This window comes from Bacillus rossius, chromosome 3 (assembly GCF_032445375.1).
Source record: "Bacillus rossius redtenbacheri isolate Brsri chromosome 3, Brsri_v3, whole genome shotgun sequence".
Lineage (NCBI taxonomy): Eukaryota > Metazoa > Arthropoda > Insecta > Phasmatodea > Bacillidae > Bacillus > Bacillus rossius.
This window is the reverse complement of record NC_086332.1, coordinates 113,982,379-114,001,615: the sequence shown is the minus strand read 5'-3', so window position 1 is coordinate 114,001,615 and position 19,237 is coordinate 113,982,379. Positions and strand designations below refer to the sequence as shown.

The window sequence follows — 19,237 nt, the reverse complement described above, 5'->3', positions numbered from 1 at the left end:
AATTTTGACTAAAACTATTCTCAGGCAAATTTTTGTTTACCCAACCATTACTGCAAGGGTGAAATTAACAAGGTTTGAAAGAAAAATAATCAATAATTTTAAATATATATATATATATACATATACTATTATAACCGTTAAAATTTATTGTATGAATCCTAAACTTCATCTTAAACTTTGGCCTAAACAGTTTTTGATCAAACGAATTATTACCGTAAAAACGTGGGTTGAAATTTTAAAAAATCGAAACTTTCTTAGTATAAATTTCGTTTGAATTTATTTCAAACCATCCTAATATCATCTAAAACTTTGGTGAAAAGAAAAGTTTTATAAGACCAAGTTAATAGTGCAAATGATGAAAAATAGTGTTTGAAGATAAAAAATATAAATATTTACCTAAGTTGGCATATAATATATTCATTCTAAACTATGCAATGCTGCGTTGTAAACTATTGAATGTTGGATACCTTGAGTTAAAAGTATTCGTAATATTTTTGTTGCATAGAAAAAGAGCAAATATTTAAACGATAATTTTGTAATATTGGATAATATAACTGTTAGGTACGTATATTAAGTTCTTAAAATGTTCCAGAAATGTATAGAAGTTTCCAGAATAATTCCAGAATAAATAGGTACTTTGAAATATTCCTACGCATGTAGGCTGTGCCGAAAGGGATTTTTTTATATATATTTATCATGTTTACACTTGTTAAACTTTCACTCACTTAACGCAAATTACTCTTTTAAATCAAATTATTGGCGATTCATTTTTTTCATTAAAACATTAATTATCAAAAGAAGCTTGAGGAAGATGTTTGTTTCCTACTGTTTTGCAATTTCAAGTTTTAATGTTGGTGACATGTTGCGACATGCGTGCTTCCTAAACGACCGTGGTTTTCTTGCGCTGGTTGCTGTAGCGTCGTGTGATGTTACGTCCCTTGTGTAGTTTATAAACCCGGCCTTAAATTAGTTTTATGTTTGCAGGTCTGCCAGTCTGGCATGTTGGGTTACTGCCATTTACAAACCGCTTAAGTTATATTTCAAGTGTCTGGATACAAATACCATTTAAAGGATACTGCACTTCCTTATGGTAGTTTCGTTTCATGGTATAGTTTTAATCATCTAATTTTTCAACAGCATAAAAGGTTTTAACAGGTTGTTACCGGGCGTTTCATGGTGTGAAAACTTTGGTGCACTATAGCGTGAGTAGGATGGGTATTGTGACATAACATTATAGTCTCACAGACCTAGGCCAGTTCGGTGCCTGGCCTCAGATTCATTAACCTTAGCTCTGACTCCAGAGCACGGTCTTTGCCTCGGCGTGTCTCGTCGGCTCAGTGAAGCTCACGGCACTAGTAGTAGTGGAGCCACATTATTAGCATTATGTTAAGTGAGATTTCGTATATTATTCCTAATTCCTTCTCAATTTTTTTAAATTCCTTTCCACATTAGCATCTTTTCATTCGTTTGGTTTTTTTTAAATGCCTATTCCGTACCAAAGCCTGAACATTTCTCCGTATTTGTCAGTTAAGTTGAAGTGGTGAGAGAAATGCTCGCTCTTGTATTGCGCCTGGTTGTAATGAAGGTTACATCTCCAAACCATAATGTTTCTGCTAAACATTAAATTTTTAATTTTATACGTAGTAATAAAAGGGAAACTTTTTTGGGATTCGTTAATGCTAGTAAACAAACTGTTTTATGATTTCTAAGCTTATTTAACAATTAAAGATCATAAGCGAGTGCATAGCAAGCCATGTGCATAACTGTGGACACGACCTGTGCGAAATCGGTTCACAACTGAAATATTACTCTTCATTCCAGCCAATGGAATTTCGCGATGTATCCGACATGTGAGGGTAGTGCCTGAAAATAACCATATAACTACCAAATGATTATCTCACGACATCTGACCAGTAATTTTTGAAGAAAAGTTTTTTACATGCAAATTAATTTGGATTATGAAAAATTGTTAGTTTACCATTCTGCCCAGGAAATATTGTTATCTATTATTTATTTACATTGATGTTAGTGAATTTTTATACGCAATATCAATAATTAATTTTTAAAGCAGGAATTACTTACCTTCACCTGAGCATTGTAATACCTAGACAATTACTTGCCCCAATACTATTGAAAATTATTAACAGTTCACTAGTCCCACCAAAATTGCATCATCCGCTACACTCATTGGTTATTGCGCTACGAATCCGTAACAGAAACAATATTATTTATTCATTTCCTTCCTATGTTTACGACATTTCTCCAATGCACACGACCATCCTATGCGCTATTGGGAGTCAGTGGGATCGAAAACATGGCGGTAAAATTTTGTGCACACGACCTACTGTAAATGTTATTATTTCAATTGTGTACCCATATTTATATAACTCCATCTGTAAAGTAATCCATCACATGTTTTAGCTTTCCTTTCAAGCATTACGTGGGTGAAATTTTTTGGCACCCATCTTGAAAGTAAAAAATATTTTAGTAAAACCGTATTTAAATTTTAACATCATCAATTAATGTCTTAAAATGATATTAAATTCAAAAATAACATTCTGGGCGAAATAAACAACGTCAAAACTACATTATAAAAAATATTATTCAAAGAAGTAAGATAATATATTCCATTAATTAATGTACTTAAAAAATTTTTATTCATAAACGAACCATTTAAATATAAATGTCATAATTAAGAGGATTGTCCGATGGTCTTAAGGTTAAGACTGAACGAACATGAAAAAATAATAACTATATCTAAAAATTCACATTTCAAATAATTAAAGTTGCTTGAAAATTAAAATGTATAGCAAACGAATAATATTGATTTAAATACGCAATGAACATTTCAAATATGGGATATCCTAGTTATTTTTTAATGAGCATTCTCAACACTCCAACTTTGAACTAACATTTGCTGTAAAGTTACAAGTTGTTACTATGTATTTAACCCTTACAAAGCTTCCAGATGAATTTCAAATCCTCAACTGTAACTTAAATTTAAAACAACACAGATATTTTATTAATGTGCCCACTTTTCTACGAAACTCCCATGTACCACAATGTTAATAATGGGCTCAACTACTTCTAGCGTTGCTAATTAGCAGGCCGCCACGAGTTTCACTAACATAAGCGGACGAAGAATGAAGGGAAGTGGCCAGACCTATCTATATTGCCGTAGTTTCGAACGTATCTGAAGCTTGTTGCTCGCTTGTGAAACTTCGTGGTCAATATATATATATATATAAAAAAACATATTTCAGAGTTGTTTACAAGTTAAAAATTTGTAATGTTGCTGAACTAATTTAAAAAACTTTCAGTTTAGTTACGATTATCTAGAAGTCCGAAAACGTACACTCCCATAAAATAAATAAAGAACGAATTTTTGCAAGAACTTTATTTATCTAACACACCTGATTTATCTATCCTTTACCTGTACGACAGTTAAAGAAACGAACGTGGATTGAATGTACGTGTGACGCGGGGTGAATGGAACGTATGTTACCGCAAACACTCTGGAGACTAATACTAAATATTGTAGTAGATTAATATACGAAAGACGTCAAAAAAAACGGGAGACACGTTGTTCTCAACGCATTCTAGTGGCAGGGCCTGATCCTACAGTGTAAGTGCATTTGTGACAAGGTTATTTAGCTATTTTAAATATATGTTTTTCCAGGTTTTCTGTAGTTGTAGTTATTTATTATAGCCGTAAAATTTCTGTCAATGGTTGCAACAATTAAAATGTTGCTAACTACTCAAAGTAATTATTGAATTTAAAATTTCATTAAATTCTTTAGGCGCATCGTTGTGGAAGTGGTTCTCGTATGCCGTAATTAACCGATATCCGCTTACATGAACACCGGGGGACATATTAAGCTTATCGGTGTGCCAAATAAATCTCTGTGATAGTGAAAATGATCTGGAATACATTTTATAAATAGTAATAATCACACAAAAAAACACAACTTTAAAAATACGTTATAATTTAAGTATTACAAAGTTAATAACACAATATTTTACAATAATTTGTTATATATGTGGTTAGCAGTGGTTGATAACCAAAAGTACTCGGATTCAAATCCAATGCAATTCTAATTTTTACATTTTCATTATGATTCATTACTACATTTTAACACCATTGTTAAAGTAAATTATATTATTACTTGTTATTGTTTAAGTAAATGTTATAATAATAACTTTAAATACATAGCCCAGTCCACTGGTTTGGTTATTATACAGTAGGTAGGCATATAATATTAATTGTTTACTTACAATAAAAATATAAAAAAATTCGAAATTGTTTATTGGGTATACGGAATATGTTTAGATGCATAAATATAAATAAAGTTTATGTTTGTTTGCATGTCTTTTATACAAATTTAAAGTTTTATTGCAAACTTGATGAAATGTCTCAGCCTACATAACATTCCTAAAAACCACTCCCATTGTCTTTAACCCCCTGAAACTGAACTGAATTTGGATACTTCTTGGTAAAATTTGACACAACTGCCATACTGTCTTCATCTGATTGTGAAAAAAGTGTATATAGCCTACAACCTTTATAGATACAAATCTCATTTATATATCTGAAGCATTTTATGCTTTTAAACGTTAATTTGTTTATATATAATAGTTTTTTTAATTTCGAAATGTTAAATGGTAATAATATAGAGTTTTCGCTCTCGTAAAAAATAATATAAATGTCTGAAAATAGTATTTTTGAGTTCCTCTCGTTTTGTTTGATGACTGTTAAACAGCATTGTGATATTTCAAGAAGTTTACAAATAGTTCGCTGTTTTTAACAGTTGATACAGTTAAGTTAGCTACATTTAACACGCTATAAATGTTTTTTAATGGTTTATTAGTTAATTTAGTGACATTAAAAACACTGTGTTTTTCAGGATACAAACATTCAAAATACCATTATTTTTTTTCAGATGAGCACCTATACTAGGAATAAACTATTTTACCATGTCTCGCGGGATAATTAACTAAATAAACTATTAACAAAAATTCAAGTTTAATGTTAAGTATGTTACATTGTTAAAAGTTGTTTGATCTTTGTCCTTTGTTGTTTGCCCTTTGTCGTCATGTTTAAAGTTAGGCCATTTTTCATGATCTTTAAGTCAACAGATTTTTTAATTTTGCTGAAAATTGTTTTGATTATGAATGCAATGTTTACATAGAAATGTATGGAGCATACTGTACGACAACAATATTTCAAACGACGAGAGAAAATCTGTGCCGAGATCGCCTATTATAATACACGTAAATTTGAATTTCGTGGGCGTTCTTTAGGCCAAGCTGCTAGGATCGCTGTAGCCAGGTGTCGCCAGCGTTCGCCATGTTAAAAGGCTCGAGTTTCCTATATTGTCCTACTACAACATTTGATAGTACCCGACAGCTCTATACTAATAACACAGGTGAGAGTTCGAGTAATAATCTAGCGGCAAGAGGTGAAGCTCAAAAACACATTTTATAATAAATGGTTGAAATACATATTATAGGATATGGGTCAAATTCGATTATTTTTTTTAAGTAATTCGAATAACTGGGGGTTTCATTTTGCCGCATAAAAGTGTAAAATGAATAAATACGAAAATATTTTCTAAGCTAAAGGAAAGTTATTTCTGCTGTCCTAATGTAGAAAGCAAATGCATTAAACAGATACGTTGTTCATACTGTCACGCCAGGTTTCCACACAGAGGTCTTGCAGCTGTCGGGGCAACTCTGCCACGGTAATCATGGTAACAACGGGTGACTGCGGTGCAAACGGTCGCAAGTGTACTCACGTCCTCCGTGTCCATGATGTTGCAGCACTGGCCCACGGACGTGATGGCCTGGTGCGGGTTGACTCGCAGGGTCTCCAGCGCCGAGGGGATGGCCCACGACTCGCAGTAGCCGCGACACGCGTTCGTGGTGATGGGGAACTGCACGCAGTCGGGGATGCTGATGGTGCGGGTGTGTCCTGCGAGCAGAACACTCGTGCCAGCGAGAACACTCGCGCCAGCGAGAACACTCGCGCCAGCGAGAACACTCGCGCCAGCGAGAACACTCGCGCCAGCGAGAACACTCGCGCCAGCGAGAACACTCGCGCCAGCGAGAACACTCGCGCCGCCCCAGCGCACGGCACATTAGCCACAGTCAATTATAATAAATGTTTATTTTTTTTAATTCCACAATATTTTGAATGTCCTTGCAAATTTACAAATGAATACATTCTGAAAGAGAAATTATCAAATATAAACTTAATTTATTATTTCACAGGAGAAACTAACTACAGCAGTCGGTCATTGTTAATAACAAGACATTTCATACAATCAAAAAGATCATTATTTTTAATATAAAATAACATTTTAAACATGTAAGCATTTCAGTACTCGCCAGGGATGTTTAAATATCTAACCTCAATAGCCAGCAAATTCATGTGTCCTCACGTTGCAAATAAACTCATAATACGAACTTCGGGCACGAAGTTAAACGCCGAATTCTTTAAAATAATGCTGAGTATGATATAAATGAAAATTATTAATTTTAAAAATAACCTGTAAAACGTATTTAAGGTTAACTATAATTATGTTAAACAATATGATACTAATGATTTCTCAGGCCTAACCGTACAACAGGAATACCGATCGTGTCGCATGTAAACTCCCCATCAATGTTGTACCTGTGACATTTCCCCTAGACATGAATTATCATTTTATTTTGATGTTGTACCTACTTCTTTAGGTGCATTGATGGTGAAATATTAACGCAACAGAAATTTAATAGTTTGCAAGCAGAAACTGATATAGCCACGAGCCGAAGTCATCACGATGGTGGACACATGTGTGGCAACATGCACCCTTATGTATTATTTTTTGCGAGCATCGGGGATGCATTAAGCGTATTGGTGTGCCAAAGTAAATTTTTTAGTAGTAAAACTTTTCTGAAATATATTTTGTAAACAGGAATAGTCATAACAAGATAATTTTGCTACTTTAAAAATATCTATAATTTATTAGTCAGGCCAATTATGTTGGAACAAAATGGTATCAAAGATATTTAAAATTGTTTGTTCTCTATAGCATTACGAACTCGTTGCTATTTTTTAAGTGGAAGTTCTATATCTATATATATAATATTATATATAAAACAAATTTAAACTGAAACCTTTAAAAACATATATTAAAACACTAAGAATATGTATGTATATTTTTTTTTCCTAAACAAGAGGAATCAGTCTGTAAAGACTGTATGTATACACATAATTGATGTACAAAAGTTCCTCGTCATCGCTCAACATGTTGGTCTAAATGTTGAGAAACATGTTGCACGTCAATTGTTGCCTAATAACTACATCGCTTAATGTGCGCAACTTATTCACTTGCATACACAGTCACTCTGCACTAAACTGACTAATTTCTTTGCCGGTTCACCACTGAAAAAAGTAAGTTCAAAAAATACATCTCTCAAAAGTGTTTTGTATCACCTGGAATTCTAATGAAGCATGTGATCTACAGTTTACCACAGATAGTGAAAAAGTGCACACATTAGTGACAAAACTAACCAAAATGTACGACTCCGTACAACCTGATTAGAATAATGCCCTACAGTTGATCTCCACTCGATATGTAAAACCGCTGTGTAGTAATATATAACTATTTGTGTACACAGTCTTCTGTGTACATACGTAATGGGTATTTCTCCTCTTGCGCATTACTTTGTCTGTACGAATAAATTTTTATAATTTAAATTTTTTCTTGTACCTTTTATTAGTATCACTGTAACCACAAGAGGAATAATATGTCTTTTTTGTTATTTAATATGATTTTAATCATACGATCCTAAGCATATGACAATCACATAACACTAGACATATAATCTCAATATAAAACATTATACTAAAGAAATACTTTAATAATCCCATATAACCATAAACTTACAGTAAGAATTATGATCGTATTCAAAATTAACAAATATTACATACATAAATAATATCACAATGTAGATAGCCTATAGGGCGGGCACATATGTAATCAAACCATATATCAACTTAAATAGGGCTTGGGTAAAAGGCACTAAAATCGTATGTATTCTCAGGATAGGTATTCATAAGATTTTTAATCAATCTTCTCAACAACTAGATTTCTGTCATTAGAGGTATAGAAATCTTTCTCTACAACTGGAATTAAAACGTTTACCATTTATACTTTTAAAAAATATTTTTAATTAAAGATTATGGATGAAAAATCAAATAATGCTCACCCATAAGTTCGCTAAATTATGTAGCTATGACTGGAGGACAGTCACTAACATCTCGTTACAAAATCCACCATATATCCAACTTGGCTTACCAGAAACACAAATGCAAATCTTGAACACTGAATTTAAAGACTGGTGTCGTTGAACACGATCTATTTTCTAAACTCATAAGAGACTCGTTCTATCTCGTTCCTCTTGTAGGAAGCAAAATAGAAATTCAACATATTGTTGATAGTATGTTCTTAATGCAGAGCTAACGTACAAAAGGCTTAACTCTTAGCCTTCAAGTCTCTATTCTAATTTTAAAAATTCACATTGTTGTAAATATTACTTTCAAACTTTTCCTACCTAACAATTATAAACAGCTGTAACCTTCATTTAAACTTGGTACCGTCAAGGGCACATCCAATCAGTGCGCAATATGAACCATGACATTGACATTTACAAAATACAGGAAATAGTCAATTTATCCTGACGTGTTCATAAAGTACTGGTATTGACCCGCAAACTAATACATGGTACAGTATCAACTCAGTCTATAAGCTCTGGGTTTAAAATGCCATAAATAATCCAAAGAGCATGCATACATAGAGTATCGCGGTTTGTATATCGGAATGTTGTCTTTCCAGTCAGTGACCAACGGTAAATAAAATTAATTTATAATAAAATTAAAGTTTCAGCATAGGTTGCGCTAGATGTTATCGTTCAAAACATAACCAGAAAATCTGTTAATAGTATATAGCATGCTTTCAATATGAGTGACGCAAGACTTTTTGAGTATAATATACAAGACTTATGGTCTAAAGTTCTGCTAAAGGCTTAGAAGTAGGAGTTAATACTGGTTCATCACAAATAATAGAGGAAAACAAAAACACACGTTGTTTTGATAAATGCTAGTATCAAATTTTAAATGAAAAAATGCAATGCCTGGTAGGTGTGCACACGCGCAACACCAAGTATTTTAAAATGTTGCAAATAGTGCTGGAGTCACACTGCAAATTACAAGGACCACAGGGTTATTAAAATATACAACGAACATCGAGACAAACAATCTTGAAGAGTATTTTAGATTGATTGTTTTTTTTTTCCTTCCTTTTATTGAATTTTTCATCAGGCAACTCATAGATAGATTTCAAAGCCCTAAAGAAATTCTAAAATCAATGCAAAAATTTGTTAGTTAATAACATAGTACTAACTACAGACGAAGACATACAAGCCATAGTGTATGATGATGTGAACCTGTAGACGTAGAACATTGATACATAACCAGAGTCTTATTTTAATCAACTAAAAATCCAAAGAGTTAATTACCTCGAGCATAAAACTTTCGCCTCGTGCCAACTGATTCTATTTCAATTGTCAACATGTTCAATACTCGTAAGCAGAAAAAACTCTTTTGCTTAATACCAGTAACATTTTCAACGTTAAAACATTCCTTCTCTACGCTACATCATCTAAAATGTATTCGAGAAGTATTATGGGGGGGTAAAAGTGATTAAATGGCTTGACATTGATTTTTACACATAACGAGGAGGAAATAAAAGCAAATGAAGTACTGGCAGGATGTCAAAAAAGGCTATTTCTGTAGGGCCAAATGTCAGCATGTTAGTTTCAATGATAATGTAAGTTTTTTGAACACAGAATATAATTATTTAAATCCCCCTTAACAAAATTTCCGCATTCACCTGGACATATGCATAAATTATCTGTCTTTAGTCAGATTAATACATGTAGCGTTAATTGGAATGTGAAGATTGTCAGAAAAATAACAAAGGCCGTAACAATCTTAAATTAAAAAAAGAGAGTTTGCAGTTACTGTTTCGGTTGCGTTTAACGTCACTTCGATACAGAAGTCGTTACAGATGGAAATCAAGGGCTACTAAGGCAGCAGTAGTCCAGTGTGTTACCACTGAGTTGCCTTGAGCCGTAATTCCTTGGATTCAGTTAAGTGGACGGATATGGTTAACGTTAATAGTTATGAACAGAAAGCCTTAATGCGATGTTACATGCGCAGATAACATTGCACTCTGAAACTACTTGAACAATAGTTCAGTGCTCATAACTAATTATGAGTCGTGCTGGAGTTGAGGTGCGGAACATCGCTCCATGAACTTCACGCCTTAGCACTTGCGGCTACTGACGAAGCCTTCACGTGAGAACCAAGTAATCAAGTACCTTTATGATTTAGTACATGCAATAAAACGACTACAAAATCAGTAAGAAATTATTAGTAATATAATCTACGGAAGATGTGTTTGAATGCCAAGCTACATTGAGCTACTTTCTGTTTACTTGTCAAAATTGTTGTTCTTCTACACTCAGACCATATCTTAAATTATTTTCCCCTTAAATGTAATCTACTGAATTATTTAAAGTTCTTTGTTACTGATACTCAAGTATTTACTTAGTGACAATATCAGAAAAGTTTGGGACCCCAAAGGAATTAAACGCACCACATCATGTTTTGTTTTTTACCGCAAGTCAAAATATGTATAGGTTCTGTCTTAATATTGAAATTCGAAGTTAAGTTTGCGTCGAAATGTATATGTGATAGAATGAGTTAAATACACCGGAACTACATTGTAGCAGTCAGTTATACTTGTAGTAAAATTATAGACCTAGTTGGCTTTGAAGCATTAGTTTAGTGAGAGAGTGGTTTGAGATCCATAACTGTCACTCAGAGAGAAAACTTACCTTTAAATCCCTAAGTGATTGATATCGCTACAAAAAAATTATAATGTAATTTAAATGAAGTAAAGTTTGAATTTAATTATGTTTCGATGCTTATATAAAAAGGCTATTGATATAGAAATTTTCGCAAATGACGCGTGTTAAAGGATGTATTTTCCCTGCGACATGTACTACGTTGCCGAGCGCCTTTGTCGTCTCGGTGCAGTATCGGAGGTAATCAGAGTCTTCTTGATGTGGGAGGAATGAGGAGGTAGCCATTACCGGCGCCTCGTGAAAGAGAACAATTATTACGTGCTTTGAGGCCACATCCTCGCCTCCCCAGCCGCTGAACGCTGGAGTCAGATCACTGCCTCACTTCTCTTCAAACAGTATTACGTCAACACAGCTCCTTCCTCACTATTGATGTGTCGTGTGTGTGTGTGTCATCTATACTTATATTATAAAATATGGGGGTGTGTTTTGCTTGTTTGCAAGAAGTTAACTCTTGAACCCTTCGAGTCATTTCAAAAAATATTTCACTTTTATAGTTATACATTGTTTCAGATTAACATGAGAAATTAATTTATATAAGATGTAGCTTGAACAGTAGAAAAACCAACAAAGTCTCAGCTTTCTTGTCTAACACAGATTAAAGTGTTAAAAATGTAACGCGATAACCATGTCACGCCAACACGTGTTTATCACGTACTTCTAGATGTGCATGTTACATACCTTATATATCTTATTTTATGTCTCGTAATTTGACATTATTTTAGTATAAGGTGCTCCTGAAACAGGTTCCAGGCTGTGTTTTTAGTGGCAGTGTCTGGTGTCTTGAAATTTACATCTCCGATGATATCACAGCGGCCATTTTGGATAAACTTGACCTTTGATTTTGACCTTTGACATTGACCCTTGACTCTGACCTAAAGTTTGACTTCAGTCGCCATCTTGGATTCCACCATCTTGATATCAAACATCCCACTCCCCGAACGTTGTACTTTTCGTTACGCCTGCCATCATGGATGTGTATGACTAGGGGCAGGCACTTTTCGCCAAAAGATCTGAACACTTATTAGACTGCAACAAGGTATACCCACACCTGTGGTTTCTTACTTGTGATTGGCGGCCGTCTGTGAGAGAAGTCGTTGCCTTGTTTGACCGAGCCACTCAGGTCGCGTTTACTTCCGCACTGAATCACTGTGATTGGTGTTGCTACAATCGACGTGTACCTGGGAGAAACTCACCCAATCACGAAACACAGACGGTGCTACAGTGTTTTAACTTTCATCGAGTCTTTAAATCTTTTCGCGAAATCTGCATGCCCCTATGTATGACATCATCGTTGCACTTTTCGTTACTCCCGCCATCTTGGATTCTAGAACTTTGCAATTTTCGTTACGAGCGCTATCTTTAATCCTAATGTCATAGCCATCATCTTAAATCCTAACGTCACAGCCGACATCTTTAATCTGATGTCACAACCACATTTTTCGAATCTCACATGTTAGCCAGACTGATGTCGTCTGCTGGAGGCAGCCATCTTGTGAACTCTTTTTTTCAGCAAGGATAGAGTTCTAGCACAAGCCAGAATGGTTTTAATTTTTGATTTTTAAAATAAAAAATTTGTGATTCACTGATCTTGATTTAGCAAGACCTGAGTTGGTTTTTTTCTTGTGCTTCTTATTATTCCTGTCAATATTTTATTTTATTTCTCTGTGTGCTCCTGATTATTCCTGTAATTTCTCCAAGTGCTCATGATCATTTATGCTAATATTTTGTTGGTTTTCTCCGGGTGTTGCTGGTTATTCCTGACGAGACTTCTGCTGGTATTCTCCAAGTGATTCTGGTTATTCCTGAGAAAATTATCCTTGCATGTAATTTTTTGTAACCAGACAAGTAATTTTATTTATATTTTCGTTTGATTCGTGAATTTCTGTTACCAAACCAGTACTTACAATTATTTTTTATCAGGAGGAATTCAGGCATAAAAAAAGATTCATTAGCAGACGATTACTTTGCAGAATGTGTGTTCGTTGTGTGCCATTTTGGTCGAGTGTTTTCAAGCGTGTGTCCTTTTCGTTGAATGTGTGTCCATTGTGGATCCTTTATCGTTGTATGTGTGTCGGTTGTATATCCTTTTCGTTTAATGTCTGTCTGTTGTGTGTCATTTTTCCCGAATATGTGTCCTAAATGAATTTACGTAGTCAAGTCTTTAGTCAGGGCTGATTATTTAAAGATAATATGTCAAATTGGCCTGACAGTTTTCTTTTATATATAGTAATTTTTTTGTAGTGAGAATTATTAATAAACTCGTGGAAAGGTAATGGGAAAATAAATTTTAATAAATATTTTAAGCTTTAATTACTTTAAGCACAGACCAAGGATCCAACCAAGGACGCAAATCGATCGAATCAATCATCTCATTAGTAAAAGATTTTTTGATGAATTTTAGAATTATTCACAAATTTTTAAGGTTAATAATTACAGATTTAAAAAAAAAACTGGTGATAAGTACTATAAAATAAAATGGCTGAACTAAAGTTGGTGGAAGGTTCTAGAAATTAAAAAAAATGAATGGTGGAATTAAATATAATGGTAATTTCTAGAAAAACCAAAACTACAGAATTCAAGTTCAAGGTTTGTTCTAGAAAATAAAATAAAATAAAAAATAAAAAATGTTTTACTTCACGATGGAGTAAAGTTATATAGAAAACAAAATGACTGAAAGTTAAAGAAAACCAAAAATAATTGGGGCAAGGGTCAAGGTCATCAAGATGGGGGTTGGCTCTCGGCTCCCTAGAATGAACTATGTATACCTATAACTACTAACGTATCCCCCACAACGTAGACGAGGGGCTGGAATTATGGGGAACAAAACCGCTATAAGCTTCTTGTTAAGAAAGGTTATGCTATTCTGTGATTCGATCGTGTCATGAGAAAGCTTTCTTCCCCAAACACACTTCATTTTGACGCTAGGCACCCCCTGTCATGTAGACAGTCCGTATGCCGCCTGTTGTTGGAAGCTTTAGGCGGCAGCCCCACTACAAAGCTCGGGCACTGTGGCACAACCTTAAAGAAACATCAGCAAAGAGAAATCTGCATAATTTTCCTGAAAAATAAACCATATGTGTTTGCTTTATTCTTTTTACACTTCATTATTAATCTTGTTAGATTCAATCATTTAGATTACTTAAAACAAAATATACTTATTAACTGATCAAACACACTTGGTCACCTATCCATTAAAAAAAACTCACATTTAGAGTAACAAATCCCGTATAATTGGTTCGCGCCGCAGAGATATTATCCTCTAAATGCCTTCCACAAATCTCTCGAAACACAGCTGATAAGAAATGACAAAACAAAACTCGTACCAGAGAGAGAAAATGGCAGAGTTTTCTAGAGCGCGAACAGAGTACTGTTGACGTTCCTGCGTCCTCTACCAAAGGACCTTTACTCCCCCTCCCCCACCCTAACAAGACCATCCCCCCCCCCCCCCCCCCCAAGCGCTCGGGAGCGAGTCGTTAAAACCGCGTGGACGGCTTTGCAGTTCTGTTCAATCGCGCGCCGCCCTTCGCGCGGCCCGCCGCTTTGTTCCAGTGCACAGCGCGCGCGCTCGGCTATTTCAATATTTCTCTGTCGACCAGCTTTTTCAAATCCCGTCGATAACGGGCACAAAACAACTGATGCGCGATGGAACTGTTTTTTTTTAATTAACAGGTGAAATTTCCAGTAAATTATAACGCGGCAAATCCCTACCATGCTTATGAAACAGTTAACACCTATAAATTTAGTTAGGAAAAAAACAATATTTTTAGAATGATGATCAAACGAAATGTGAAACGTTCAAAAAGAGCGAATAAAAATAAATTGGGCTTAGTACAATTAAAAAATTGTTGTTGACCAAAGCTCTGGCTTTATGCAGATAATTTAATTAAATCATGTGCATGGGATATGTATGATTTCTTGCGATATATTTAGTAGCTATGTGTCGAAAAATTGCATTTTTAAATTAAAAGAATTGGAAAGAAGCCATTAAAATCCATTAGTGGGTAGTGTTTTTCAAGGAAATTTTAATACTAACATACATATTCATTCAACAACTATTAGGCATTATGCTGTCATAAAGATACATTGAAAAGTAATTGAAGAATCTCAGATTACAATATATTAATTTTCAATTTCATCACTGACGTACAGATTCAAACTTGGTAGGCTTATTTTGAAATCTAAAAGATTATATATATTTACCATTATGTGGAATATCAGTTAAAGTATAGATTCTGGTTGCAGCGCAAATTCAAATCATGTATCGCGCGTGGACCTAAGTCCGCCACTCCGCTGTTTCCCCTCCTTTCCCTTCCACCTCCCACTTTTCCGAGTTCCTCTTCTCCTGTCTGGTTCGAGTTCTGCGCACTAGGGGCATGTTAGTCTCGTTCTTGTTAGAGTAACCTATATAGAATGCGTATTCTCACCCCGTTCTTCGCTTATGGATGCGGAACAGCCAATCAGAAAGTTGCTGTGCGTTGTTTGGAGGTATGACGTCAATCGCGTCAATCTAACATGGTGGTTCGCTTTTGTGGATGACGTTCGCTGTTTTGAGCGTTTTCCCAGTAAGTTTTAGCAATGCCTCAAATATGCTTTGTTGTGTAATGCAGCCACACATCTTTAATTGCCGTCTAATACGTTTTCCGTCAGACAAAAAAAAAGAAGTTCTACTCGAGAAGCTTATATACGACGTAAAGACTGGAAGAGAAAAGTACACCACAGAATTTGTGAGGTAAAATCAATATTAATTTTATTTTACACTAGCTGACCCGGCGAACTTCGTACCGCCTTAGCGTAGCAATGATGCACTACTTTATTTTGTATAGCTGACCTATCTTAGGTATGAGTACCTATTCAATTTGAACTGGAATCTATAATATCCTCCATATAAAAATGAATCCATAATTCCCTGGTATCACTATAACTGAAAAGGATCTTACTAATTTAATTAAATAAAAAACAAAATATATACTGTCGAAATAGTGTTTATTCCATAGGATTCAATAATTCCACAAAAATCTTCTTAGTCTTTAAAACAATTATATGTCAAACGACATAAATTTACATTAAAAAAGTTCAAAAATGAAAATTCAACTGTAAATTAAAGAAAACGGTTGTATTCTTCTTTATAAGTAAGTATATCACACAAAAACAAACATAGAAAATGTTTACATAATGTATTGATTTGTTTTTCTATTTTTAAACTGCAACACAGTAATAACGAATTATGGCATGACAATGGCCTAGGCAGAATGTACACAGCCAGAATAGCCTGCGCCAGCAGCTCTGTACCGAATGTACCGGTACAATATGTAGTAAAACGTTAATGTTGATAAATATTTCCTAAACGATACAGTTTCTTTACATCCTCTTTGAAGATATTTGCAGCAAACATTCTGTCAATTCTATGTCAAACGTCATAAGGTTACTTTAAAAATATTTATATTGTACAAAGTGTTGGGTTAGTTTGGAAATAATTTTATATATGGTGGTTCAGTATTCTTAAATTTTCTAATTTTCCGTGAAATTTTTTCTTTCATAAGAACCTTCTCGTGACAATAACAAACACAACAAAAAAAGAATTAGTGAAATCGGTTCAGTCATTTACGCGTGATGGCGTGACCAAGGGAAATAGGAATTCATTATTCTTAAATTTTCTAATTTTCCGCACAATTTTCTTGTTTTTTCTTTCATAAGAACCTTCTCCTGACCATAGCAAACACAACAAAAAAAAAAATTAGTGAAATCGGTCCAGCCGTTCACGCGTGATGCCGTGACCAAGGAAAACGGGTTTCATTTTTATATATATAGATAGACTGATCGCCGTGTCTCAATGTGCATGGCAATAGGCCTTTATTGGCCTTATGTTCATTAATCAAACTGTAAACGTATGTAGATAGACAAGCTACATTTGTTAACTTTCGTACCAATTTATACATCTATATAGACACACCTTCCATGTAATTCTTACGACGTAATTTAATTACACTTTTATGTTGTTATTTAATCACATTTATTTTGTAGGCTACGTGTGCAGTGTGTGACTAATGCCAAGAATCTGTAATGTGAGCTGTAAATAGGCTTATATTATAAATAAAATTGTAGTGCTGTATCAATTTTTTAGGCTTCTGCTATGGCAAATATTGATTGCTACAATGCTTTGCATTAATTATTTTGCTTAACTTAATATAGCCTATTTGTAATAATACTTCTCTTGTGATGTTTCATGATGACCAGGAAAATTGCAGGGTTAGGGAATATCAATTTTCTGTGAGAGAAAAAAAAACCTTTAAGAAAGTCTTCCATTTGGCAAATTGGCATGTTATGTTCACAAAATAGTCACGTAGCTCAATTTTGTCTATAAGATGATGTTATTTTTACATTTTTCTAACTTGTGAATGTATACAAAATACAAAAAAATATATATTTAGCTGCCTTATTATTATTTTCGTTAATTAACAAAATGTTTAAATTGATATATAGTTGGTTGTATTGAAATAAAAGTACGCTTGTTGCTCCCATAATAAATATTGGGTTAGTTATTTGCAGAAATAATTTTGAAATGCTTACCTATACAGTAGTAGTTAAAAATATTATAATTTAGGTTAGGTTAAGGACAGTTGCACATGGAAGTGTTCTTCTTCAATGTGACAAAATGTTACAAAATGAGTTGGAACACTGGCATAGCCACACAAATGAAAACTTAATGGGATTATTTTGAAGAATGCTTTCAAGAACATGAAATAAGTTATATACTGAAAGAAAATAACAGGCTAATTTCACAGTAGCAATTCATAGTTCTTAGTCTTCAGCTGCCACAAGTACTTATTATTTTTTGACCTTGGTGTCACAGAAAGTATACATTTCTTGCATATATTCAATTAATTATTCCCTGATTAATGTAATAATTCAAATTTAGAAATTTGATTTGCGAAGAAAATTATTTTAAAAAAGCCACTTGTAAATGATGTTAGTATTAATATTTTGTTTTCCAGTGCCACTTCGACAGTCATCAGTTTGAATTAAATCGTTCTGATTGAAACCGTAAGCTGCGTCGAGATGCTGTGCCATTAATTTTCCCTACTCACAGGATCTGTGGACAGAATGCTTTTTTTTGTCCAGGTAATTATGAAAGTCTTTAATTTTGGAATAAACTTGTCAGAATTTGGTAAGGTAATCACATTTATAAGAATATTTTTGTGATGAGGAATTTTCAGTGAGTATGGTTAATGAAATTAGTGAGAGATAATATTCTGCAGTGCTGTAGGCTGGGATTAAATCTGCTACTAAGCATGTTATGTTTATGAAGTACATTCAATTTTTATTGAAATACATCTATAAGACTAAATTATAAATGTGATTAAAAAATGCAAGACTCAAATTGTTCACATTATGAAATTTTCCAGAAAAAGGACTTCACCAAACATGGTTTTCTTCTTGCATGTTGGCTCAGCATACACATGTGTGTTTTGTTGGCATTATCAAACTAGTATAAAAACTACAAAATAGTTCCACTTAATTCCGAATACATGAACAATACTAGGAAATGCCATTGTGAATTGTCTGCATTTGTAAGGAGGAATAAAGATGTAAAGTACTTATTCAGAGGTCTAAAAGTAACTGAGCAATCAGCAACATTGTAGAATAAATGTTTTAAAAAGGACATACCCTTTCCATTCTTAATTATTAATTATTACTTATTTTATATGGCTATCAATGATATGCATAATTCTTTATTTGAAAAATAAGTAAATTATTTAGTAATTATATACTTTATGGCTGTATTATTTATATTTTTTGGGGGGGGGGGAGGGGAAAGAGGGGAGTTGGGTTCCGACAAGTCCATATACAGTTGTTCATACTTGTAAGCATGACATTAATGTTTGTAGGTTACAGGTAACATTCCTTTTCTTATTTATTTATAATTAAAAATACAATACAAAAATACAACACTACTTATGAGACAGAGATTCTTCAAACTAGAGTATTTATATGTAACAGTTATTATTATTTTTTTCCAGAAACCTGTATCGTGCATTGGTGCCTCTTCTGAGAAGGTTGAAGTACACACCGATGATGTTAGACTAATGGCCATGGGTTTACGCAAACTTGGATTATAAACAATCTCAAACGAAATGTAAACAAATTTGATCTTTACATAAAATAAAAGTGGTGAAATGTTTTCCTTTTCCTGCCAAAATTATTATTAACTTTAAAGGGCTAACTTAACCATACATATTTTCCTAGCAGATTATGTTTTTGTTTA

The 19,237-nt window shown here is 33.8% G+C and overlaps 1 protein-coding gene across 1 annotated transcript in view; it reads right to left on the bottom strand.

The window, feature by feature from the left end:
* LOC134531490 (thyrostimulin alpha-2 subunit) overlaps positions 1-19,237 on the bottom strand; it is a 111,605-nt gene that overhangs the window by 8,894 nt on the left and 83,474 nt on the right. Inside the window, exon 3 of the mRNA XM_063367199.1 lies at positions 5,796-5,971. Within this exon, the coding sequence (XP_063223269.1) occupies positions 5,796-5,971 (176 nt within the window). The remainder of the gene's footprint in view (positions 1-5,795; positions 5,972-19,237) is intronic.